Here is a 26,609-nt window from a genome sequence, read left to right on the forward strand (position 1 = left end):
CCCGCCCAGAGCGCCGCGGAAGCCCCGGGCACCTCCTTCCCCAGGCTTCGGGGGTCGCGGCCGCGCTTCCGACCAACCTTGAGGAACTTGGCTTTTCCGGCTTTGTACCTCCGGGTGAGCTGGAGGGGCGCCCACCCCCACCCAGGGCGGGACTCAGGGTTCTCCGGATCCCTTTCCTTCCTTTAAAAGCGCCCAGGAAACCCCGCAGTTTCACCGAGAAGGGGCCGCTCAAGTTCAGTAAGAGTTTGCGATCCCCTGGTGGTGCTTTAAACAGCTTTGTCTTACCCTGTTTGTGGGAGTGTAATTTGATTTAAAACCAATCAACCGAATAAAAATACTTTCTAGAAGGCCAGTTTAGAAATGTGGATCAAAATTCAAATGTATTAGCTTTGGCCCAGGAATCCCACATCTGCGAATTGTACTAAGTAAACAGTCAAATGTGCAAATATGTATGTCCAAGGATGTTTATTGTGGTTGTTTATGCCGGGGAAAATAACGCGGAAATAATCTGTCCCCCAGTAAAAAGATTGGTGAAGTAAACTATGGTAACTTCAAACAATCAGATATGCTGTAGTCATTAATTATAACTGTACGTCCAATTTGTTGATATGGAAGGAAGGCGGGCCATAGCCGAATATTAAGTTGAGAGCAAGGGAAGCTTACAAAAGTGTATATATAGTATAAACCTATTCTTGTGAATATGTATATGTATTGTAATTTTTTGTATAAAGTTTAGGGAAAATTTAATTTTAAAAACAGTGATTCTTTCTGAGTTCTGCCATTGTGAGTGTTAGCAAATTGTATTCCAGGTGTGACAGGTGTGTTTTGGTGTACCACAGACACAAACACCATTGCCTGTGACTTCTGTGCCTGCCTAGGGCATAGCAAATACCTTTGCCACACCTGCCCCTCCTTGCCCTGCTGAAAGGCAACAGCCCAATCAGGCATTCCTCCCCTTGTTTTTAAATTTAAAGTTAAATTTTATATTGGAGTACAGTTGATTAACAATGTTGTGTTAGTTTCAGTTGTGCATATACATGTATCTATTCTTTTTCAAATTGTTTTCCCATTTAGGTTATTACAAAATATTGAGCAGAGTTCCCTGTGCTATACAGTAGGTCCTTGATGGTTATCTATTTTAAATATAGCAGTGTGTACATGTCAATTCCAAACTCCTAATCTATCTTCCACCACTCTTCCCCCTGGTAACCATAAGTTCGTTCTCTTAAGTCTGTGAGTCTGTTTCTGTTTTGTAAATAACTTCACTTGTATCATTTTTTTTTAAGATTCCATATATAAGCGATATCATATTTGTCTTTCTCTTACTTCACTTAGTATGATAATCTCCAGGTCCATCCATGTTGCTGCAAATGGCATTATTTCATTCTTGTTAATGGCTGAGTAATATTCCATTGTATATATGTACCACATCTTCTTTATGCATTCATCTGTTGATGGGCATTTGGGTTGTTTCCATGTCTTGGCTCTTGCAAATAATGTTGCTATGAACATTGGGGTGCATGTATTTTTTTTGAATTAGAGTTTTCTATGGATATATGCAAAGGAATGGGATTGTGGGATCATATGGTAACTCTATTTTTAGTTTTTTAAGGAACCTCCATACTGTTTTCCATAGTGGCTGCACCAATTTACATTCCCACTAACAGTGTAGAAGGGTTCCCTTTTATCCACACCCTCTCAAGCATTTATTATCTTTAGATTTTTAACACCATTCTGACTGGTGTGAGGTGATATCTCATTGTAGTTTTGATTTGCATTTCTCTAATAATTAGTGATGTTGAGCATCTTTTCATGTGCCTCTTGGTCATCTGTATGTCTTCTTTGGAGAAATGTCTATTTAGGTCTTCTGCTAATTTTTTGACTGGGTTGTTTGTTTTTTTTGATATTGAGGCACATGAGCTGTTTGTAAATTTTGGAGACTAGTCGCCTGTTGGTTGTATCATTTGCACATATTTTCTCCCATTCTGTGGGTTGTCTTTTCGTTTTGTTTATGGTTTCCTTTGCTGTGCAAAAGCTTTTGAGTTTAACTAGTTCCCATTTGTTTATTTTTGTTTTTATTTCCATTACTCTAGGAGATGGCTTGAAAAAGATATAGCTGCGATTTATGTCAAAGAGTGTTCTGCCTATGTTTTCCTCTAAGAGTTTTATAGTATCTGGCCTTACATTTAGGTCTTTAATCCATTTTGAGTTTATTTTTGTGTATGGTGTTAAAGAATGTTCTAATTTTTTTTTTTATTTTACATGTAGCTGTTCAGTTTTCCCAGCACCATTTATTGAAGAGACTGTCTTTCCTCCATTGTATAGTCTTACCTCCTTTGTTGTAGATTAATTGGCCATAAGTGAGTGGGTTTATTTATGGGCTTTCTATCCTGTTCCATTGATGTATATTTCTGTTTTTGTGCCAGTACCATACTGTTTTGATGACTGTAGCTTTGTAGTATAGTCTGAAGTCAGGGAGCCTGATTCCTCCAGCTCCGTTTTTCTTTCTCAAAATTGCTTTGGCTATTCAGGGCCTTTTGTGTCTCCATACAAATTTTAAGATTTTTTTGTTCCAGATCTGTGAAAAATGCCATTGGTAATTTGATAGGGATAACACTGAATCTGTAGATTGCCGTGGATAGTATAGTCATTTTGACAATATTGATTCTTCCAATCAATGGTATACACAACATGGTATATCTTTCTATCTGTTTGTGTCATCTTCGATTTGTTTCATCAGTTTTATAGTTTTAGGAGTACAGGTCTTTTGTCTCCTTAGATAGGTTTATCCAGTTTTCTTTTCTCCTTTGACCCAAACTGTACCTTTACAATAAGAGACTATCAATCAAGCAACAGGTTTTGTTGCCACCTGCTAATTATGCCCTTTTACTCAAATGTTGCTGCTTCAAGCCCACCCGGTTTATTTCAAAATTTTAATTTTTGGCAATGTAAGCAATTTTTATTTAAAAAACTCAGGAGTAGTTAAAATATATAGAAAACTAGAGAATAATATTGAGACAGGCTGGGACCTGGGACCTGGGACCCTTTACTGCACTGCTTGCACCTGGACACACGTCTCCTCAAGCAACAGAATACAAAGAAACTATGAGGGACTAAAGACAGCTGCATGCATGTGCAGTTGGGGCAAAATATGAACAATAAGATACAAAAAAGCCGAAACCCAACTGCCACTTCTGAAGTGCCAGGAGCAAAAGCAGGGTCCTGAGCATGATCCCTGCATGCAGCACCACCAAGGGGGTGGGCAAATGACCTAAGCCACCCTCCAGCCCAATGCACCAATCTGCCCTTACCCTCACCCCATTTAAGGGACCAGCTCACCCACCTTGGGGATCGAGCAAGGGCACCTGGTACTTGTTTTCAATCCCTCGTGCTGCAGCACGAGTCCCCATAAAGCCTTGCCTGAATTCCTCGTCTGGCCTCTTAGCAATTTCTATTGATTAAAGAGTCCAAGAACCCAGGTTGGGAACAATATGACAAATACTTATGTGTGTGAAGAAAAGTAGAGAATGGTATGACAATACGTAGATTTAACAAATTTTATTTTTTGCCACATTTATTTTAGAACCTTCTTTTAAAAAGAAAAAAGGTACAGATATGTTTGAAACCCTGTTCCTCCTAGTCTCCACCTTCTCCGGAGGTAACGGTAACGAGTGTCCTGAGGTTGTTGTGCATCCTTCCCACCCGTAGTTCTATTACATTTGACTGCACATATCCTCATTCATCAACACTATATAAAATTGTTTTTCAGTGTTTTAAAATGTTATAAATAACATCCTGTACACTTGCTTACTCACCATTATATTTTTGAGAAACATTCATATTCATACATGTAGCTGCGGTACATGCATTTTTAAGTCTTCATGGGATTCCATTGTATGAATGTGCCACAATTTATCCATTCCCCACACAATGTACATTTAGTGTGTTTCATGTTTCACTATTACATGTTGTTACATGTGCTGAATGCCAATATAGTGCTATCTACTATATTGCATATAGAGCTGCAATGGTCAACTTTGTATATGTTTTCTTGTATCCCAGGCTAGAAATGGAATAGCCAGTTTACCGTCACTAGATATTATGAAATCGTTCTACACTGTGGTCCCAACCATTCATTAAACAAAAATTTTTTTAGAGTGTGCTATGTACCTAAAACTGATCTAGGTACTAGGGATGAAATAAGGAGCAGAGCAAAGTCCTGCCCTCCAAGAACTTATATTCTGTCACAAGGCAGATAGACCCTAACTAGATAATGTGCCAGGTGGTGGAATAAAGCAGAATATGGAGTCTATAGGGTCTAGGGAATGATGGGCGGGAGCAACTGTGGTCAGGGAAGGCCCTGCAGATAAAGCGGCACTTCAGTGTAGACTTTAAGGAAGTGAGGGAGTGAACAACGGTGATATTTGGGGACAGTTTCAGGCAGGGGGAATGGCAGGAGCAGTGTGGGAGCATGCTTGGTGCGCTCACAGAATGGTAAGATGGCCAGTGTGGCTGGAGCAGAGGGAGGATGGGGCAGAGTGGAAGGAGATGAGGCCACAGAGGCACTGAAGACTGAGAGATGGGGCAGACCAGGCAGTGCCTTGCAAACCATGGTAGGGATTTGGCTTATGCTTTGAGCAGCAAGGGAATCCTTACAGCTTTTGAGTAGGAGTGTGCCATGATTTTAATTGGGTTGGGATGGGGTTGGGGGGGTGGGTGGAGGGAAAGGTAGAGCCAGATAGACCAATTAGGAGTCCACTGCAGTTATCCACGTGAGGGGGTTGATGGTTTGGCCACGTGGGAGTGGTGGAGGGCATGAGAGCGGTTTTGCTTGTGGATTTGCTCATGGATTGGATGTGGAGTTTGAGCAAAAGAAAGAAGTCTCAAATTACTCCAAGGAATTTAGCCTGCAAGAACAGAAGTATCATTTACTGAGATGAGGAAGGATGCAAAAGGGACAGGTTTGGGGTTTGAGGTAGATGGTGGATGGACCTAGAGATTATCATACTAAGTGAAGTAAGTTAGAAAGAGAAAGACAGATACCATATGATATCACTTACATGTGTCATTTAAAATATGATACAAATGAACTTATTTATGAAACAGAAACAGACTCACAGACAGAGAAAACAAATTTATGTTACCAAAGGGGAAAGGGGGTGGGGGAGGGATAAATTAGGAGTTTGGGATTAGCAGATACAAACTACTTATATAAAATAGGTAAACAACAAGTCCTACTGTATAGCACAGGGAACTGTATTCATTATCCTGTAATAAACCATAATGGAAAAGAATATGAAAAAGAATATATATAGAGAGGGGGGGGTTTGAGAAGATGGGAGGAGAATAATTGGAGATAGTGAGTAAAACAACTTTTTCAAGCATTTCTGGTGTGAAGAGGAGCAGAGAGGAAGAGGTTGTGGGTTCAGAGGAGGGTTTTGTTTTTTACTATGAGAGAAATTGTAGCATTATATGCTACTTGGAATCATACATTAGAGCAAAAAAATGATGATGCAACGTAGAGAGGATAACTCCAAAGGGATTTCCTTGAGTAGATAAGCAGGAGTGAGGTTCAGTGCTTAATGGGGAGGAATTGGCTCGACACAGAGAGTTCATTCAGGAGAACAGAGGAAAGCACAGATAGAACAGGGACAAGTAGGCGCTAGTAGAACTTTGGAGGGAAGATGTGGAAATGCTCTTCTGGCTGCATTTATTTTCTTACTGAAAAATGAAGCATCAGCAGCTGAAAGTGAGGAAGGAAAGGAGGTTTTGGAAGCATAAGAGGAGGATGTGTAAGACAGAGTGAATGGGCTAGGGAAGGGGAGCAAAAAGGATAGTAGGATCGCTTCTCCCTCTTGAGGTTGGGACCCAGTCATGAATTTCAAGTGAGACAGTCAGCACGGGTGTGTATTTTCTCCAACTATGTTCAGCTGGTCAGGCTCAATATAGTCCAGTGGCGAGTTGGATTTAACCTGGGTTGAGGAGAGAGGAGTAAGGTAGCTGAGGGTGAATTCAGAGAGATGATTAAAAGGGTGGACCATGATCTTTCAGTCCAGTGCAGTGGGACTGGGGAATTGTTGGCATCCGAGAGAAAGAGTTAGAGGTGCTAGTTGAAAAGCGGGATGCTGGCAAGAGAGGTTATGGAGAGAGCACAGCCATTGGTAATAATAATATGTAGGGTACAATAAGGGAATGCATGGCTGAGGTAGGTTTCAGGACAAGCTCATTAGAAGAGAGAATATCAAAGAACTAAGAAGCCAGGGGAATGAAAGAATGTCTACATAGCTCCTGAAATCGCTAGAATTATGACAGCGGTGGTGTTGGACTCAGACAGTGAATGGTGCAAAAATGCTCAATGAATGAGGGAGTGATGGGCCTGTGGATGACTGCAACCAGGAGGGGTAGGTTTCAAGGGTTGGAGGGAAGAACAGTGATCTGGAAGTAGCAGTGAGAGTCAGGGAAACCTATATCACCTCCAGGCCCTGAGGTGTGAGGAAAAGAGGGACCACTGGAGACCACTAGGGACCACTAGAGGGCGCAGTGTTCAGGATGGTGTTTAGGTCTCAGGGCGCCCTGATCCTCACTGGGTTGGAGTGGAATCACCTGAAGAGCTTTCAAAATAATACTGATGTCTGGCCCCATCCTGGACTATTTAAGTCAGAATCTCTGGACATGTATAAGAGGTCCTGTTTCCTCACATTGTGACCAACACTTGGTATCATTAGATGTTTTAATTTTTGTCCATCCCAGGGGTGTACAATGGTGTCTCCTGGTTGTCTTAATGTTATCCTGTTATCCATTTGATTATATCCTTTGCTAATTCCTACTCCCCCCCATTGGGTTTGTTAGCCATTTTATTAGTGATTTGTAGGAATTCTTTATATATTTCAGATATTAATCCTTTTGTGGTTATATGTCTTACAAGTATCTTCTGGAATGTGTTTTGTTTTTTCTTTTTAATTCAGCAGAAGATTTTGGTTTTAATATTAATATTTAATATCTAAGTTATCAATTTCATTTCTAGGGGTTTGTATATTTTATGATGCTGATCATTTTTATATAACTTGTTTCAAAGCTGTTGGTAGGCAATTGATATTTTTTAATTGATTTTCCAGGGAAAGAGAAGTTTTTTTAAAGAACAAAAATCATTAAAGTAATGTCTTGCTTCTGTTTGTATGGAGACAGTATATTTGCTGGCTTTAGACTATTTTACTTATCCCACTATAATGCTATTTTATTTTTTAAAAATAAAAGTAATGCATGTACATAGTAAAAAAAAATCAAACAGGACAAAAGAGCATAAAATGATGAGTAAAAATATCTCCCTCCCTTGGTTCTTCGGCTCACAGTTTCTTAAGTATCCCCTCAGAAAAAAAGACTTTTATGCAGATATCAGCACAAGTATGTAGACCCTTGTGTTAGATGCCTGTGGCTGCCATAACAAATTCCCACAAATAAGGTGGCTTAAAACAAGAGAAATTTATTCTCTTACACTTTTGGAGGCCGGAAGTCCAAAATCAAGGTGCTGGCAGGGCTGCCAGCTACTGGTGATTCCAGGCATTCCTTGGCTTGCAGCTGCAGAATTCCGATCTCTGTCTCTGTTTTCACCTGGCCTGTTCCTTTCTCTGTGTGTGTCTGTGTCTCTCCTCTGTGTGTGCCTTACTCCTGGCAAGAAGATAACCTGTGCAGATGTCTGAGGGACCGGATTTTATGCAAATGCTGAAACACTCTCCATACTCTTCTGCCCTTTGCTTTTCTTCATTTAATAGTCTTTCCACCTCAGCAGAAGAAATGTGAGGCTTGCATAGAATTCTAAAACTCCTTACTATAATGACTTGTCTTCTATGGAAATCACTATTCCAGACACTTTTTATTTATTATCTTCCCCAAAAAGTCACAAGCACTCCCATTTTGTGGATGAATAAATGGAGTCTTTGAGGTTAAGCCACTTGCCCAAGGCCATACAGCTAGGACATGGCATTTGGAGGACTTCTGCCCAGCACTGTCTGTTTGTTTGTTCCACTGCCATGCCATCTTGCACATTACCTGATTTTTGTGGGTTTTGTCATCTCCTTAAAGACATTTCTCAGAATTCTAACAGCCTCAACAAGAATAGCCTCTTTGTTCCCAAAAACCAGCATTATTATGCAATACCCTAATGAGCGTTTGTGACCAAATGCTCATAAACATTTTGTCACTGTGTGATGTGACCAAATCTGCAGCGATGTATGTGTGCTTATTTCTTAAAGACTTTGGCTCAGTGTTGTTTGAAATTCCCTCAAACCCATAGCTGGTTCCTTTCTCCTCTGCCTGTTTCACAAAGCTGGCTTCCCAGGGTCACAGGCACCCAGTCCACTCCAGCCATCTCCTCTGCTCATTCAGCAGAGATCCAGCCACTCCTTGTTGACCCTCTCCAGGCCTGTGAAGGCTTCCCGTTATGTTTGATGAGTAAGAATGAACAGTAAGAAGTTGGCCTTTCCTTCCAGCTGAAAGCAGAAGTGATTCTAACCCTGATGTCCAACTTTGTCGTGGGTCAGACTGTACAGTCTTAACTTGTTTTTTTAACGATGAAATAATGCCAAACAGTGGGATTAATTATAGAATGATTATTTAACTCATATGTTCCGTTCTTTACAGAACCTCAGTTAAGGGAAAGTCTTGGGAACAGGGTATCCTGGCTGCCTGAAGTATCTGGTTAATCAGACATCCTCTTTTTGTATCATCAACCTGTCTTGATATTGTTCTAAAATTATTCTAAATGGCCTTTAGAAAATTGATTTTTAATTAGTCTTGCAGGATCTCAGTGGTATTTATTATTTTAGAATTAAAAATGAAAACATCTAACAATACCAAATGTTGGTCAGAACATGGAGAAACAGGATGTAATTTCCCCCAGGTGTGGTAACTACTAAACTTTCCTTAAAAGTTGATTTTTTAAAAACCAGTTCTTGAACCTAAGTTCATTTTATTTTAAAGTATCCCGTCCAGATAAAATAATGCTTCAAAACTGATTGATCATGGTAGTTGCAATTTTATTGGAAATATTAAAAATGGTGATAAAACAGGCAAAGTTCAATAACTTTCCATGGTGGTGACAATTTAACATTCAGGCTGAAAACTTTTACACATAAATATCACCTTAGAAAAACATTTTTCTTCACACTGAAATTGTCATAAGCTGCGTGATCATATGAATTAAGAAATTTGATTACTGTTTTAATCTGTAGCCCAGAAAAAGCTACTGACCACATGCTTTGCTCAGGGCCTTTGAAGGGGAAATTCGTGTGCAGGGGTAATTCCAGTAACGTCCGACAGATGGCGCAAACCGTTTCTATGGTATTGCTTTACTTGAACTAAGGACTCGCATTTTGTCAAGCACTTATTTTTCCGTGCGTTTAGAAGTTACTTTCTCTTCTTCTGAGAAAGAAATCTTGGTAAGTAAGAAGCCTTTTGTGGCTTTTTCAAATTATAGAATAATTACTTCACATAAGCAAGAAAATGCTGACGATTGTATAGGAAATAGGTAAAGTTTCTTTTAAGTTTTTGCAAAATGATTTTAAGGTTTGTTTGTTTTTTTTAAATGTTGCAAGCGTTCTTTTTATTATACAAGAAAGATAAAGATATGGCTATCTTGAAAGATATAAAAATAACTAGCACTTGTCATAGTTAAGGAAAAAACTAACTGATGTTCTTTCTTTCTTCTGTTTTTGTCTACTACATTTTTTTTCACCTTTCCCTAGTTCCTTGTTTTCAGTAGGGTTTACAGTAGTTTGTGCCGCTGATATGGCACCTATCACATGTTATGTATTTTTACCACAGACATGAGTGTTTGATCCTTCCTGTCACATGGTTCTATAATTGTTTATTTGTGTCTGTCACTAATTTATAAGCTTTTGAAAGCAGGGCTTATGCCTGTGCTATTCGTATTTATATCCCCAGCACTGGACGTCTGGGGCAGTTCTGGCACATAGTACACTCTGAATAAACATTTATTAAATGGAGGAAGTGGCGGGGACTGGCTCAGAACTTGCCTTATTCAACCTTCTCACCTAAACTTTGACAAATAAAACAGTATTTCTCTTGCATATTTGTTGATTTGATTATGGAATTGCACGTTTTTCCGGTCTTTCCTGTTCCGTAGTTCTTATTTTCATAGATCCTATCCATCATTTTCTTTCTTGATATAGAGCTTCTTCCATCTGTCTCCCCCACCCACACCTTTCATTTGATGCATTAAAGAAACAAAACAAAACAAAACACCTTTTACCTTTTATCTCTTCCACTTCCTTTAAAAAAAAAAGTTGTGACCTCTGTAATCTTCCATGCTCTCGTCTCCCTTTTTCCCCCCTCCATATTTTTTTTTTTCTTAAATAGAGAAGCTCCTGGCTTAAATGTAAACACTAGGAAACGCTTGAGGATATAAATGATCGGGGAGGAATATTTGTGTTTTGGAGGCAGGGTGATATACAGGAAGCTGATCAACTTTCCCACGTAGTGGCTGAGTTTCAGTCCCCTGAACACAGACACCATCCAGAGACCTCTGAGTGGGTTCTCATTCACGGATGTCAATCATCTATCACGTGGAAGAAGTTCTCCCTCTCTCTCTCTCCACACAAATGCAAGTGTATTATATTTCTTTAAATATAGAATACTTTTATATTAGCTATATTTCCAGACAAGCCTTTCAACTTATAAAAGATGTTCAAAATTAGAAATTTTGGAAATATAAATTCATCTATGAGTTAGAGATCTAGAGATAACCACTGTTAGCATTTTGTATATTTCTTTCCATTCTTTTTTTCCCCTAGGCTTTGTGTACATGTCAGTTTTTAATCATATTTAACAGAACTAGAGTCCTACTGCACACACGATTTTGTATTCTTTTGTTCACTTAACATTATATCATAGAAATTTTTTTTCCAAAGTGCAGTATTTGAGGCTGCATGCTATTCCACGGTATGGGTGTACCATAACTGATTAAACAATTTTCTCTACTAGTCATTATGATTTTTTTCAATTTTTCATCTTCATGAGCAACCTCATAGTAATATTTTTATGTGTATTCCTTTAGAAGAAAATTCTGAGAAGTGGAATTGCTAAAATAAGGGTAAGCATATTTTTAAGGAATTTATACATGGGACAAAATTGCCTTTTACAAAGGTTGTACTAATTTTTCATTCCTGCCAGCAGTAAGTGAGAGTTCTTATTTTAGTCCCACCTGCCAACACTGGGTACTATATTTTTGAATTTTCCCAATTTGGTAGGTGAAAATAATCATGCCTTTTAAAAAATATTTAAGAAAAAAATTCCCATTTGATTCACTTTATCTTTTTATACTTAAATATCTTAAATTATAGGCGTGCTAATGATTCATCTCTAAATGCTTCATTCTGTATTTCTAAAAAAAGTACATTTTCCTAACATAGCTGAATAACATTATCAAAAATTAACATAGAATCTAATACCTGGTTCCTCTTAAAATCCTTTCTCCCCTTGTTACTCAAGTAACATTTACAGCAGGTCTGTCTAAGTTGAGATTCAGTCCAATACCACAAGTTTCATTTAGATGTTATACACTATTTTGATTTAATATGATTTTTGTGTGACTGGATGTTATTCATATTATTGACTTGATTTTGGGGGGATAAATTTTCTGAGCAAATCACGTGATCTACTTAATTTTAAATGTCCAAAATTTGAAAAATATAGGTAACAACTAAAAGGAAAATAACCCCTCCCCTTAAAATTTTACCAGGTAGAGATCATCACTGTTAATATCTTGGTATGTATCTTATTAATTTTTCCATATGCATGTGTACATATTAACTGCTGCACATTTTATAAATAAGCTACTTTTTGTCACATATATATAGTGAGCAATACTCCATGGAATTAGATTTTCATTATTTTTAAAGGCCACACAGTAATATTTAATTATATGGAGATACCATAATTTATTTGAACAACCTGCTATTTTTGGACAGATTTCTTTTTAAAAAAATATTTTTGTACTGGCCCCTTTATTGTACTCTTTTACTGGTTCTAACAGTTTTTTAATTACTTCTCTTGGATTTTCCACATTGACAATAACATAATCTAAAAATAATGATAATTTTATTTCCTCCATTCCAATATTTCTGTCTCTCATTTTCACCCCTTACTTACAATGGCTAGAACTTCTAAAACAGTGTTAAATAATAGTGGGCATCCTTGATATTGACTTTCATGGAAATGCTTTGGGGGTGGGATATTGGTTTAAGTCAGATACTTGATATATTCTTTATCAAGTTTTAAAAGTATCTTTTAAATGTATACTTTAATTAACATGTTTTTAGTCAAAGATGAATGCTGAATTTTATCAAGTGAATTTTTAACATCTATGGAGATGCTCTTCTGTGTTTTTTTTTCCTTTTATCCATTGCTGTGTTATTGTCATAGATTTGCTAATAATAAGTCATGCTTAAAATCCCAGAAACATCTGAATTAATCACTATGTATTATCCCTTCAGCACAGAGCAAGATTGATTAGGGTTTCTTCAATCTGATCTTCTCCCTACTACCAAATAGTTGGAATTTATCTCTTTTACTTATATTTTAATAATATACATATACATACTCTTAATTTTATAATACACATACTTAAACTTATATTTTTCTAACAGAATCTTGAGTTAATTGGTATCTATAGCTTCTTCTCAGTCAAGCAAGGATCTTTACATGCTTTCAGTCTGCTCTGTCCCTCTCCCTCCACTATCCACTAACTCCCTTGTTATCATTGGCAATTTAAATTCCAGATTGTTATTAAAATTTTTGTCATCAATCCTTATTGGGACTTAGCAATAAATTTTCTACTTTCTTTGCAAAGTATTCCTTCTTGATTCCCAATTTTTTTTTTTTTGAGTCAGTTTCTTTTTCAGAGGATAGAGTCTATCCTTTAGTAATTCATACAGTGGATCTGTCTTCCACATCTTTTAGCATTTCTTTCATATATTTAATCTCTTTGGCCTCTTGGACTGTATTTTGGGAAAATTCCTCTTCTTGGTCTTCTATCTCACTCATTCTCACATTAGCAGTGCCACTCCGCAGTCCAACTCATCCAATGAGTTTTCCATTTCAGTTATTAAGTTTTTAATTTTCATGATTCCTACTCTATTCTTTTTTAGCATCTTACCTCTCTGAGGATATCTATCTATTAAAATGCCTATTCTACTCTTTTATCTCTGTCTCCTTGGGTGTTAATGTCTGTTGTATCTTGAGTTTGGTTCCTTTCTATCACAGTGTTTGCTTTGTAAAAGTGTCATGCTTCTTGTTTGTGCAACCCAAATTGTGCTTGAGGCTCCATGTTAAAACTGCTTGTTGATCTGTTTTCACAGCCTGCTTGTTGGAAGGGTAGACCAAACTAGTCTGTATTAATTCTATATTGCTGCTGTAACAAATTACCACAAACTTAGTGGCTTAAAAAACACACTTTATCATCTTACAGTTCCATAGGCTAGTAGTCCAACATAGGTCTTGTTGGGTTTAAGGTGTTGGCAAGGCTGCATTGCTTCTGGAGCCTCTACGGGAGAATCCACTTACTTGCCTTTCTGAGCTTCTAGAGGCTGCTTGTGTACCTTGGCTCATGGCCCTCTTCCTCAAGAAAGGTCACGCCCTTCTCATATCACATCACTCTGACCTCTTCTGCCTCCCTTTTCCACTTTTAAGGATACTTTGATTACATTGGGCCCACCTGAGTAACTTTTTTTATTATTATTATTTATTTTATTTTTTTTATTTATGGCTGTGTTGGGTCTTCGTTTCTGTGCAAGGGCTTTCTGTAGCAGCGGCGAGCAGGGGCCACTCTTCATCGCGGTGCGCGGGCCTCTCACTATCGCGGCCTCTCCTGTTGCAGAGCACAGGCTCCAGATGCGCAGGCTCAGTAGTTGTGGCTCACGGGCCCAGCCGCTCCGCGGCATGTGGGATCTTCCCAGACCAGGGCTCGAACCCGTGTCCCCTGCATTGGCAGGCAGATTCTCAACCACTGCGCCACCAGGGAAGCCCTCTCATCATTTTTAATGTTTATAATTGAAAATGTGATTTTCTTGATCCAGAACCTATTTAGAACATTTTTAAAAGTGATCTTAAAAGTTTATTTTGTAGTCAGAAATACGACTTCACGAATTTCTGCTTTGGGGTATTTGTTTTAAAATTTATTTGACCTAAGAAACAATTTTAGCAAATGTTCCATGAACCCTGGCACTTAGATATAAAATATTCTCTTTTTGTAGGGTCAAAGTTTATAAGTCTCTATTAAATCCTTTATTAATTATTTTATTCAAACCCTCCATATATGTTTATTTTTTGCTACTTGATCTGTGACCCAGAGAAATATATTACTTTCATTATCAATGTCTCCTTATGTTTTCAGCATTGTTACTTTGTAAATTTTGATGCAATGTTATTCATTGCATAGGTGGTCTTATCTGTTGTATTTTCATTGTGAGCTATTTGTTTTAACCAGTATTAAACAGTAGCTTCTCTTATTCTCATTGCCCAATTCTCTGATACTTTGACCTAATGGAGTATTATACATACAAACTGCAATTTCTGATGAATACACTTGCTAAAGTTCTTATCTCTGCCCCATTTACAAGTATTGTTGTATGTCTTACACCACTCAGAATGAAATGTACCCCCTCAAATCCCTCCTTACCTCTTGCCCAGTTCTTTTTATTTTCCAGCATTATTGAGATATAATTGGCATACAACACTGTGTAAGTCTAAGGTCTACAGTGTGACAATTTGATACATATATATTGCAGAATGATTACCACAATAAGGTTAGTTATTCACATCCATCACACACACCTTTGTGTGTGTGTGTGGTAATAATATGTATGATCTACTCTCTTAGCAATTTTCAAGTATATTATACATTATTGTTAACTGTAGTCCTCAGGTTGCATATTGGAGCCCTAGAACCCATTCGCCTTACATCTGGAAGCTTGTAGCCTTTGACTAACATCTCCCCATTTCCTCTGTTTCCTGGCCACTACCTTTCTACTCTCTGTTCTGAGTTTGGCTTTTTTAGATCCCACATATAAGTGAGATTATACAGTATTTGTCTTTCTCTGTCTGACTTACTTTCACTTAGCATAATGCCCTCAAGTTCCATTCATGTTGTCACAAATGGCAGTATTTCCTTCTTTTTATGGGTGGATAATATTCCACTGTATGTCTGCACCACATTTTCTTTACCTGTTCACCTGCTGATAGACACTTAGGTTGTTTCCATGTCTTGGCTATTGGGAATAATGCTGGAATGAACATGGGGGTGCACTATCTTTGAGATAGTTATTTCATTTCCTTCAGATACATACCCATAAGTGGGCTTGCTAGATCACATGGTAGTTCTATTTTTGATTTTTTGAGGGACCTCCATACTGTTTTCCATAGTGGCTGCACCAATTTACATTCCCACCAACAGTGCACAAGGGTTCCCTTTTCTCCACATCCTTGCCAACATTTGTTATCTCTTGTCTTTTTGAGAAGAGCCATTCTAACAGGTGTGAGGTGATATCTCATTGTGATTTTGACTTACATTTCCCTGATGATTAGTGATGTTGTGCATTTCTTTTTTTTTTTTTTTTAAAGATTCCTGCATTTTATTTATTTATTTATTTTTGGCTGTGTCGGGTCTCCGTTTCTGTGCAAGGGCTTTCTCTAGTTGCGGCGAGCGGGGGCCACTCTTCATCGCGGTGCACGGGCCTCTCACCATCGCGGCCTCTCTTGTTGCGGAGCACAGGCTCCAGTCGCATAGGCTCAGTAGTTGTGGCTCACGGGCCTAATTGCTCCGCGGCATGTGGGATCTTCCCAGACCAGGGCTCAAACCCGTGTCCCCTGCACTGGCAGGCAGACTCTCAACCACTGTGCCACCAGGGAAGCCCTGTTGTGCATTTCTTCATGTACCTGTTGGCCATCTGTATATCTTCTTCGGAAAAACTGTCTATTTAGGTCTTCTGCCCATTTTAAAATAAAATTATTTAAGTTTTTGTTTTGTTTTCACTATTGAGTTGTATGAGTTCCTTACATATTTTGGATATTAACCCCTTACCAGATAAAATGGTTTATATTTTCTCCTATTCTGTTGGTTGATTTTTCATTTTGTTGATTGTTTCTGTTGCTGTGCAGAAGATTTTTAGTTTGATGTAGCTCCATTTGTTTATTTTTGCATTTGTTGCTTATGTTTTTGGTGTCAGATCCAAAAAAAATCATTTCCAAGACCAAAGTCAGGGAGCTTTTCTCCTACTTGTTTTTCTAGGAGTTTTATGGTTTCAGATCTTACAGTTAAGTCTTTAATCCATTTGGAGTAAATTTTTGTGAGTGGGGTAAGACAGGGGTTCAATTGCGTTCTTTTGCATGTGCTTATCCACTTTTCCAAACACCGTTTATTGGAGAGACAGCCCTTTCTGCATTGAGTCTTCTTGACTCTCTTGCCAAATATTAGTTGACCATATATGTGTGAGCTTAGTTCTCAGCTCTTGATTTTGTTCCATTGGTCTGTGTGTCTGTTTTTATGCTAAATTTATACTGTTTTGATTACAATAGCTTTGTAATATGGTTTGAAACCAGGAAGTGTGATGCCTCCAGCTTTGCTCTGTCTCAGGCTTATTTTGGCTAGTCAGGGTCTTTTGTGGCTCCATATGAATTTTAGGATTTTTTTTCATTTCTGTGGAAAATGCCTTTGGAATTTGTTAGGGATTGCATTGAATCTATAGATGGCATTGGGTGGTGTGGACATTTTAACAATATTAAGTCTTCTAATCCATGAACATGGCATATCTTTCCATTTATTTGTGTCTTCTTCAATTTCTTTCATCAATTCCTTATAGTTTTCAGTGTACAGGTCTTTCACCTCCTTGGTTAAATTTATTCTTAAGTATTTTATTATTTTTCTTGCATTTGTAAATGGGATTGTTTTCTTTATTTCTTTTTCATATAGTTTGTTGTTAGCACATAGAAACACAGCTAATTTTGTATGTTGGTTTTGTATCCTGAAACTTACTGAATTTGTTTATTCTAACAGTTTTTTGGTGGAATCTTTAGGATTCTCTACATATAAAATCATATCATTTGCAAACAGAGATAATTTTACTTCTTCTTTTCCAATTTGGACACCTTTATTTCTTTTTCTTGCCTAATTGCTCTGGCTAGGACTTTCAGTACTGTGTTGAATAGGAGTGGTGATAGTGCTTCTTGCTCAGTTCTTACCTGATAATGTCCATCACTGACTAGGTGTAGAAATCTTGGAGAGCTGGGGGGTGGTGGTCTTCAGAGGGAAAACTCAGTATTCTGACCCATTAACATCAGTAGCATTGGGGTAAAAGAAATGCTACTTAATTGCCTGGTTGTTACTTATCCTTGGTGTTTGAATCAGAGACAAACAGGTAGAGGGACAAAAGTCTTTCCTACCTTTCAGAAGGGAATCTGTTTTCCTGAAACAAAGCTTGAGTATGCCAGGTTTTCCTTAATACAGCTCCAGATATTTCTTCATGAGTGTAAATGCTTTTGGATCCGGCCATTAATTTTCCATCCTTCTTTGGTTTTGGTGGCAAGGTGGGTTTTTGAGAGTTTCTGTGTTTTCTGGGTGTTTTGATGGGCAGTTGGGAAATGCTGTATTGGAGGAGCCGGGAGGGACTTTTAACTACTATATGCCATTTTGTAATGAAATTTCCCCAACCCAGAAGAGTTTTTACTCTTCCAAAGTATGACTAATTGAAACTATTCATCTCTTAACTATTTTGCTATTTCCAGTATGCCCTCAAGTGATGAACAGTGGATCCTTTTGTTAATAAAACTGAACAACAACAAGTAGTCAAAATCTGTTCTCAATTATTCCTGCTACACAGGACCCTGTTGCCTGCTCTTGTCCCCTGGGGCCTCCTAGATGGTTTTTTGTGGAGATCAGATCCTAAGTAGGGTTGAGCAAGCCTTGAAGTTCTAGCCCTTTGTCTTCGTAAGCAGATATTGAGTCCGTGGGTGCATACACCTGCCTCCTCCCCTCAGTCAGGTAATCTTTTCTCATTCACTCAGCATCATTGTCATGAGAGGCAATGTCTTGTAATCCATTGTAGTACAGTGAGACTTTCTGGGCTCTGGGAAGACTTTTGTCTTACATGCAGCAGCTTTATCCTGACGTGCCTTCCGATTTCTTCAGTGCACTTTTTAATATTTCTCCATCTTCTCCAGTTTTATCAGTGTGTCAACTGTAGGAACTTGATGACTTCAGATTATCAAGTGCCGAATCCTGCCTCTCTGAATTTGTTGCTTCTGGTCTAATGTGAATGGGAAAAACATATTTCCATGTTTATGGGAATTGTGTCCAAAAATGAGATCCCGCAACTAAAAAAAAAATCCTGTGACTGGAAAGAGCAGAGTATATGTGTTATCTCAACGGACCCTTGCCAGTCTGTGAAGCACTTCTAACCTCTGCCTATAGGTGGTTCCAGGCAGATGTGGTGTGGACACTCCAATGTAGGTGCAGGAGGCTGCCCTGTGGCCATCACAGCTGCCACTGCTGCTCTCAGGATGCTGCTGAGGGAATTAGGTGGCTGTGGAGCCTGGTGTGTCCTGGCCAGCTTTTGTTCCCTGCTGGGGCTCATAGATATTTTTCTGTGCAGATCAGAGCTGGAGCGGCATAGACTCACGAATGTGTGTCTGAATTTCTGGGACTGGCTTCTTGCTTGACCATTTGCACAATTTTATTTTCACCCCTTTGTCTCAGTCACAAGCATGATGTCTATGGGCTGGTGAATCTGCTTCCACCTCTCAGCTAGTCATCAATGCCTGGCTTGGCCTGTATTAATCATATCTTCTCATATGGCTCCATGAACGGTAGTATCCTCTCTTACAGCCCAGCTACAGATGGTTTTGTTGAGGTCCAATTCATGGAGGTAAAGAGTATAAGTAGTTCTTCCTTGTAACACAAACTTGGCCTCATTCCTATCCTCATCTACCCTCACAAGAGGATTTATCCCCTGTCATATGCCATAGAGATTTAGCCATCAAGCTACAGGGAGATGGGCCTTCCAACCAGGCCTCAGGGACTTGTCAACCACCTTCCTCCCCATCCTTTTCATCTCATGTTGTTTTGGCCAAATTGAGTTGAGGATCTGAAGGTCTAGCCTACTGCTGGCGTGGCTCTGCAATGCCCGCCAGGAGGACCTCTCAGGCTCATCTCAACATTCAGACCCACAAGCCCTAATAGGCCACACTTGGTCCCAGTTTACTCAGGAAGATACAGGAGAGGAAATAGAGCTCAGGTTTCCTTCTTGGTATTTATAGTTCATACGCAGTCCTTTCGGCCTGGATGCTATTTACCGTTCAATGGTCATTTTTTTAAAAATAAATTTATTTATTTGTTTTTGTTTTTGGCTGTGTTGGGTCTTTGTTGCTGTGCACGGGCTTTCTCTAGTTGTGGTGAGCTGGGCTACTCTTTGTTGTGGTGCATGGGCTTCTCATTGCGGTGGCTTCTCTTATTGTGGAGCACGGGCTCTAGGTGCGTGGGCTTTGGTAGTTGTGGCTCGCGGGTCCTAGAGCACAGGCTCAGTAGTTGTGGCGCACGGGCTTAGTTGCTCCACGGCATGTGGGATCTTCCCAGACAAGGGATCGAACCCATGTTCCCTGCATTTGCAGGCGGATTCTTAACCACTGCGCCACCAGGGAAGCCCCTCAATGATCATTTTTATCATAAGTGATTCTTCCTGATAACACAGCTGACATTCTCCCTGTATCAGGTTTCCAGAAAAGAGTTAGATCAGATTAGTCCATGGAGAAGGAGAGAAATGAGTTTGTTAACCCTTCACCCATGAGGGGTCACTGGTTGCAGCAGATGGCTGAGCGTAGTACCAAATTGAATACTGGTGTAGACTTCTTGAGAATATCTTGTAGTTTTTGGCAGTAGCTCCTTGCATACCCTTTTGTACAATTTTAGATGATCAAACTGACTGACTGGTAAACATTTTGAGGGAATAAGAGGATTGCCCTTTGAAAGAGCAATAAAGTATGCTGAGTCCAATGAAAAGAGACCATAGTCATGTAGTTAGCTTTTAAGACAGTTGATTTAAAGTCTTTGTCTAGCAAGTCAATGCCTGTGCTTCCTCGGGGACCATTTCTATTGACTTTTCTTCTCCTTTTTTTTTTTTTTTTTTTTAAATAGACTTTATTTTTTAGAGCAGTTTTCGGTTTACAGAAAATTTGAGTAAATGGGCCAGAGAGTTCCCATATACTCCCTTTCCACTGCACACAATTTTCCTTATTATAACATTTTGCATTAGTGTGGTATATGTGTTATAATTGATGAACCAATATTGCTATATTATTAACTAAAGTCTATACTTTACATTAGGATTCAGTCTTTGTGTTGCATAGTTCTATAAGTTTGACAAATGCATAAGGTCATATATCCACCATTACATATCACATGGAATAGTTTCAGTGCCCTAAAAGTCCTCTATACTCTGCCTATTCATCCCCTACTCCCCCAGCCTCTGTCAACCACTGATCTTTAATGTCTCTTTAGTTTTGCCTTTTCCAGAATGTCAGAGAGTTGGAATCATACAGTTGGTAGCCTTTTCTGATTGGCTTCCTCACTTAGCAATCTGCATTTTGGTTCCTCCATGGCTTGACAGCTCATTTCTTTTTATTGCTGAGTAACAATCCATTGGATGGATGTACCACAGCTTGTTTATCTTTTTACCTATTGAAAGACATCTTGTTGCTTTCAGTTTGGGGCTGTTATGAATAAAGCTTCTATCAACATCCACATGCAGGTTTTTGTGTAGACATAGATTTTCAGTTCATTTGGGTAAATATCTAGGAGTGTGATTGCTGGCTTATATGGTAAGACTGTTTAGCTATGTAAGAAACTGTCAGACTGTCTTCCAAAATATCTGTACCATTTTGAATTTCAATAATGAATGAAAGTCCCAGTTGCTCCATATCCTCACCAACATTTGATGTTGTTTCAGGATTGATTGGCCACTCTAACAGGTATGTAGCAGTTCCTCGTTGTTTTAATTTGCAATTCCCTAATGACACATGGTATTGAGTATCTTCTCATGTCGTTATTTGCCATTTGTATATCTTCTTTGGCGAAATATCTGTTCAGATCTTTTGCCCATTTTTAAATTGTGTTGTTTATTTTCCTGTTGAGCTTGAGTTCTTCATTTATTTTGGATACAAGTTCTTTAACAGATATGTGCTTTGCAAATATTTTCTCCCAGTCTGTGGCTTGTCTTTTCATTTTCTTAATTGCAAAGCAGAAAATTTTAATTTTAATGAAGTCCAACTTAACATTTTTTTCTTTCATGGATTGTACTTTTGATGTTGTGTCTAAAAGTCATTGCCAAATTCAAGGTCACCTAGATTTTCTCCTATACTAACCTCTAGAAGTTTTATAGTTTTGTATTTTACATTTAGGTCTATGGTCCAATTTGAGCTAGACCTCCTTTTTTTTTTTTTTTTTTTTTTTTGCATGTGGAATGTCTAGTTCTTCCAGCACTATTTGTTAAAAAGACTATCTTTTCTTCACTGAATTGTCTTTGCTCCTTTGTAAAGGATCAGTTGACTGTATTTGGATGGGTTTATTTTTGAGCTCACTATGCTGGACAGTTGATCTATCTGTCCATTCTTTCACCAATACCACACTGTCTTGATTGCTGTAGCTTTATGTAAGACTTGAAGTTGGGTAGCATCAATTCTCTAATTTTGTTCTTTTAATTGTTTTTCCTATGAATGAACAATACTTTTTTATTTCTCTGCATGCCTCATAGTTCTTTTGCTTCAGTCGGACATTTTGAATATGATAACGTGGTAACTCTGGAAATATTAGGATGTGGTAACTCAGATTCTTCTCTTTCCCAGCGTTTGTTGTTGCTGCTTGCTGTGGGATGTGGTTGTTTATTTGTTTAGTGATGTTTCTAAACTATTTTTGTAAAGACTGTATTCCTTCTTGTGTGTGGCCATTGAATTCTCTGTTCCATTGGCTTAGTGGTCAGCTAGTGATTTGACAGAGATTTTCTTAAACATCTGGAGAAAAAAAACAAAACAAGACAAAACAAAAAACACCTGATTTTTGCAGATTGGCTCTGTGTTGAAGAATTTCTTCAGTGCTTATCCAGGCTGTTTACAACTCTGCCTTAGCTTTTACTTTCTGCTTGCACAGAGCCTAAAAGCCAACCAGAGGTGAATGTTTAGGATTTTCTCAGGTCTTCTCTAAGCATGCATCCAGCCCTGGGCATGTGTATGGCTTCTAGATTACCTGGGATACATGGAGCTTTCCAGAGCCTTTTTTCTCCCATGTATCTCCTTTCCCAGCTTCCTTCTTCTCTGGCTTTTTGGTGTGTCTGCTGGCTGCCCCATCTCTTATCCCTTGCTCCAGGTGGCTGTGGCTAGTGTTCGTGCCTTTAAAGGTTTTCGAAACACTGTCCAGGAGGCTGCTGCAGCCCTGGGAAAGTTCTGAGTTGGATGGGATGAAACAAAGTCACGCTCCTGAGTGGATCCCTCAGAGAGCCACCAGACAGGTTAGAACACACAACCACAATTCTTTGATAACAAGGTCTGTATTGCCTTTCCTGGCACAAGCAACTTGTATAACTGGAAAAAATAACACATTAAATTATGGGGACAGAAATGATTCTGATAATGAATGAAGAACTCACTGAGATTTTGTGTTTAGTAAGCTGAGGTTTGAGAGCAATCATCCAATCTTTATACATCTTAACTTATATTATATTTCTAGAATTTGGATTCATATCAAGATGTTCTGAAGAATAGCAACAACCCTCTAGGGGATAGCCACTTCAACATCATGACCAAAGACAAAGAATCTGCTGTCAGAAACCTTCATTTTGTTTACATCCTGACATTAGTATTTGGAACCATAATCCAGTTCTCTGATGAAAGTGAATTTGTGGTGGACATGTCAAAAATAGGCCTTATTCGTGTTCCCAAAGACCTGTCACCAAAAACTGAAGTCTTAGATATGTCTCAAAACTACGTATCTGAGCTTCACCTCTCTGACATCGGCTTTCTCTCAGGGCTGAAAGTTTTGAGACTTTCCCATAATAGAATCCAGTGCCTTGATATTAGTATTTTCAAGTTCAACCAGGATTTGGAATATTTGGATTTATCTCACAATCGGTTGCAGAAGATATCCTGTCATCCGATCACTACAAGTCTCAAGCATTTAGACCTCTCATTCAATGACTTTGATACCCTGCCCATCTGTAAGGAATTTGGCAGCTTGACTCAACTGAATTTCTTAGGATTAAGTGCTACAAAGTTACAGCAATTAGATCTACTACCAATTGCTCACTTGCACCTAAGTTGCATCCTTCTGGATTTGGAAGGTTATTTTGTGAAAGAAAATGAGAAAGAAAGTCTTCAAATTCTGAATACAAAGGAACTTCACCTTGTTTTTCACCCAAATAGCTTCTTCTCTGTCCAAGTTAACATATCAGTGAATAGTTTAGGGTGGTTACAACTGACTAATATTAAATTGAATGATGACAACTGTCAAGTTTTAATTAAATTTTTATCAGAACTCACTAGAGGGCCAACCTTACTGAATTTTACCCTAAACCATATGGAAACAACTTGGAAATGTTTGGTTGGAGTTTTTCAATTCCTTTGGCCCAAACCTGTAGAATATCTCAATATTTACAATTTAACAATAGTTGAAAGCATCAATGAAGAAGTTTTTACTTATCATGAAACAACATTGAAAGCACTGAATATAGAACATGTTATAAACAGAGTTTTTATTTTTTCACAGACAGCATTATACACAGTGTTTTCTGAGATGACTATTACGATGTTAACCATATCAGACACACCTTTTGTACACATGCTTTGTCCTCAGAAACCAAGCACATTTACGTTTTTGAACTTCACCCAGAATATTTTCACAGATAGTGTTTTTCAAAATTGCCACACTTTAACTAGATTGGAGACACTTATTCTACAAAAGAATGAATTAAAAGACCTTTTCAAAGTAGGTCTCATGACTAAGGATATGCTGTCTTTGGAAATACTGGATGTTAGCTGGAATTCTTTGGAATATGATAGACATGATGGAAATTGCACTTGGGTTGGGAGTATAGTGGTGTTAAATTTATCTTCAAATATACTTACTGACTCTGTTTTCAGATGTTTACCTCCCAGGGTCAAGGTTCTTGATCTCCACAATAACAGAATAAGGAGCATCCCTAAAGATGTCACCAGTCTAGAAACTTTGCAAGAACTCAATGTTGCTTCCAATTCTTTAGCCCACCTTCCTGGATGTGGTACCTTTAGCAGCCTTTCCATACTGATCATTGACTATAATTCAATCTCCAACCCATCAGCTGATTTCTTCCAGAGCTGTCAGGAGATTAGGTCCCTAAAAGCAGGGAACAATCCATTCCAATGTACATGTGAGTTAAGAGACTTTATCCAAAGTGTAGGCCAAGTATCAAGTGAAGTGGTAGAGGGTTGGCCTGATTCTTATAAGTGTGATTATCCAGAAAGCTATAAGGGAACCCCACTAAAGGACTTCCATGTATCTCAATTATCCTGCAACACAGCTCTGCTGATTGTCACCATTGGGGTCCCTGGGCTGGTATTGGCTGTTACTGTGACTGTCCTCTGTATCTACTTGGATCTGCCCTGGTATCTCAGGATGGTGTGTCAGTGGACCCAGACCCGGCACAGGGCTAGGAATGTACCCTTAGAAGAACTCCAAAGAGCTCTCCAGTTCCATGCTTTTATTTCATACAGTGAACATGATTCTGCCTGGGTGAAGAATGAACTTGTACCTTGTCTAGAAAAAGAAGATATAAGAATTTGCCTCCATGAGAGAAACTTTGTTCCTGGCAAGAGCATCGTGGAAAATATCATAAACTGCATTGAGAAAAGTTACAAGTCCATCTTTGTTTTGTCTCCCAACTTTGTCCAGAGTGAGTGGTGCCATTATGAACTCTACTTTGCCCACCACAATCTCTTCCATGAAGGATCGAATAACTTAATCCTGATCTTGCTGGATCCCATTCCACAGAACAGCATTCCTGGCAAGTATCACAAGCTGAGGGCTCTCATGGCACAGAGAACTTATTTGGAATGGCCCAAGGAGAAGAGCAAACATGGACTTTTTTGGGCTAATATTAGAGCTGCTTTTAATATTAAATTAACACTAGTCACTGAAAATGATGATGTGAAAGCTTGAAAAAATAAAAAGATCAGAAGTCCAACTTAAGAAACTATCATTAACTTGGATTCTGATGGACACTGTGCTTTCAATTTATTGTGGATGCTGCCTTCATTATCTCCATGCATTCAGGAAACACTTAATGACAACTGTGTTTCAGCTGAACTGGGAACCAGACTGGGGGCTGTGGTGGTGCTCAAACTTGCTGATGACAGGTAGCTCAGTCTCTTCTGGTTGAACCATTCTGTTTCAAATTGAAACAAGCTCTTTTGAGTAAAGGCTCAGTCGTTCAAGGACCTTTCCCCTCTCTTCTCCTTTCCCCAGAGGATTTTGTGTGAGCATGAGTTTATGAGACTTCATGGCAGCAAGGAAAGAGTCAACCTCAGAACTGTATGCAGTGGTGCTTGGAGTGTCCTGCGGATCCTCATCGGCCTCTGGTCGGCTCTGTTATCCTGCTCTACTTTGGGGCTGGGGGAAAAATTAGACCAGATGTGGAAAATAAAGATACTATTTTTTTTCTTCATATCTGAGTAATAGTTTATAAAATGTTTGACTTTGCTACACAAATATGCAATTAATCAGTAGCGACTCATGGCATTGGTAGTCTATGTATATAAAGGGAAATAGAGTCTTAGTCATAGGCTGTTGAGGCCAGAGACATGATTTACTGGCTTGCCAAGGAAACTGAGAGCCAAATTTATTTGTAACCGATTGAATAGGAGTTATCTGGTTGTGTTAGAATTTTGGCGAATGCCTCAAAGCTGACAAAAGGCAGTAAATATCACCACATTTTAAACAGATATTAGACACAGCCATGCTGGAATTACTAAAAAATAGCAGAAAGAGGTCAGTAACTATCAGTAACGATCAACTCATATTACTTATTTTCAGAAGACTGGCTTCAAAAGGGTGATTAGAGAGTCATTAAGTAGAGGTTCTAGACTTATGGGGAAATTGCTTTGGATTTCTTCCAAAGGCAACCAAGATGGGCTCTAAGCTTAGGAGAAGAGTAACCTCACATCCTACTCCCAGCCTGAAAGCTTGCAGAGTAACAGGAATGCACAGGTCCAGTGCGGCAGACAGAGTATGGAGTGAGAGCTCTTGGAAGAGCTGGATGAGTGTCACCTATTGGCAAACAATGCTTTGCAAATATAGGTGCTTGATAAATATTTGTTGAATGAATGGATGAGTGCTTCTCACCTGGAGAATTCAGGAGGTAAGAGGGTGGCTTGGGCAGCCCAAAATGGCAGGATGAGGAAAGAAAGGAAGCAGTGATTGCAACCTACCCTTCTATTATTTGGCATGGCAGAAGTGTTGTGGATTTCCTGTGGGCCATAATGACCATGGGAAGGGTAGCTGGGCTTGAGTTGTCATGATACGACTT

The 26,609-nt window shown here is 38.8% G+C and overlaps 3 protein-coding genes across 7 annotated transcripts in view; all 3 read left to right on the forward strand.

Moving 5' to 3' along the window:
- Window positions 1-26,609, forward strand: part of TLR1 (toll like receptor 1) — a 46,263-nt gene continuing 19,654 nt past the window's right edge. The window contains exon 1 of one of the 3 annotated variants that reach the window (XM_057547112.1): window positions 1-114. The gene's annotated coding sequence lies outside the window, so the exon portion shown is untranslated. Of the gene's footprint in view, window positions 115-163; window positions 238-26,609 lie in introns of those variants that run through there. The other 2 variants (XM_057547115.1, XM_007178824.2) reach the window with 2 other exon arrangements.
- On the forward strand, window positions 13-25,848 carry TLR6 (toll like receptor 6). 3 transcript variants are annotated; one of them, XR_009008404.1, is made up of 3 exons: window positions 13-114; window positions 22,781-25,440; window positions 25,550-25,848. XR_009008404.1 is itself a non-coding variant. In XM_057547102.1 (3 exons), the coding sequence occupies exon 3, from the start codon at window positions 22,850-22,852 to the stop codon at window positions 25,241-25,243; it is 2,394 nt and encodes a 797-aa protein (XP_057403085.1). In that variant the 5' UTR covers window positions 63-114; window positions 11,072-11,107; window positions 22,781-22,849; the 3' UTR covers window positions 25,244-25,846. The 3 variants fall into 3 exon arrangements, 2 of the variants coding, with proteins under 2 accessions (XP_057403085.1, XP_007178888.2); XM_057547102.1 differs by adding an exon at window positions 11,072-11,107 and having other exon boundaries at window positions 63-114; window positions 22,781-25,846; XM_007178826.2 differs by lacking the exon at window positions 13-114 and adding an exon at window positions 9,362-9,434 and having other exon boundaries at window positions 22,781-25,846.
- Window positions 9,402-26,609, forward strand: part of TLR10 (toll like receptor 10) — a 52,723-nt gene continuing 35,515 nt past the window's right edge. Inside the window, exon 1 of the mRNA XM_057547101.1 lies at window positions 9,402-9,434. The gene's annotated coding sequence lies outside the window, so the exon portion shown is untranslated. The remainder of the gene's footprint in view (window positions 9,435-26,609) is intronic.

This window comes from Balaenoptera acutorostrata, chromosome 5, assembly GCF_949987535.1.
Source record: "Balaenoptera acutorostrata chromosome 5, mBalAcu1.1, whole genome shotgun sequence".
Lineage (NCBI taxonomy): Eukaryota > Metazoa > Chordata > Mammalia > Artiodactyla > Balaenopteridae > Balaenoptera > Balaenoptera acutorostrata.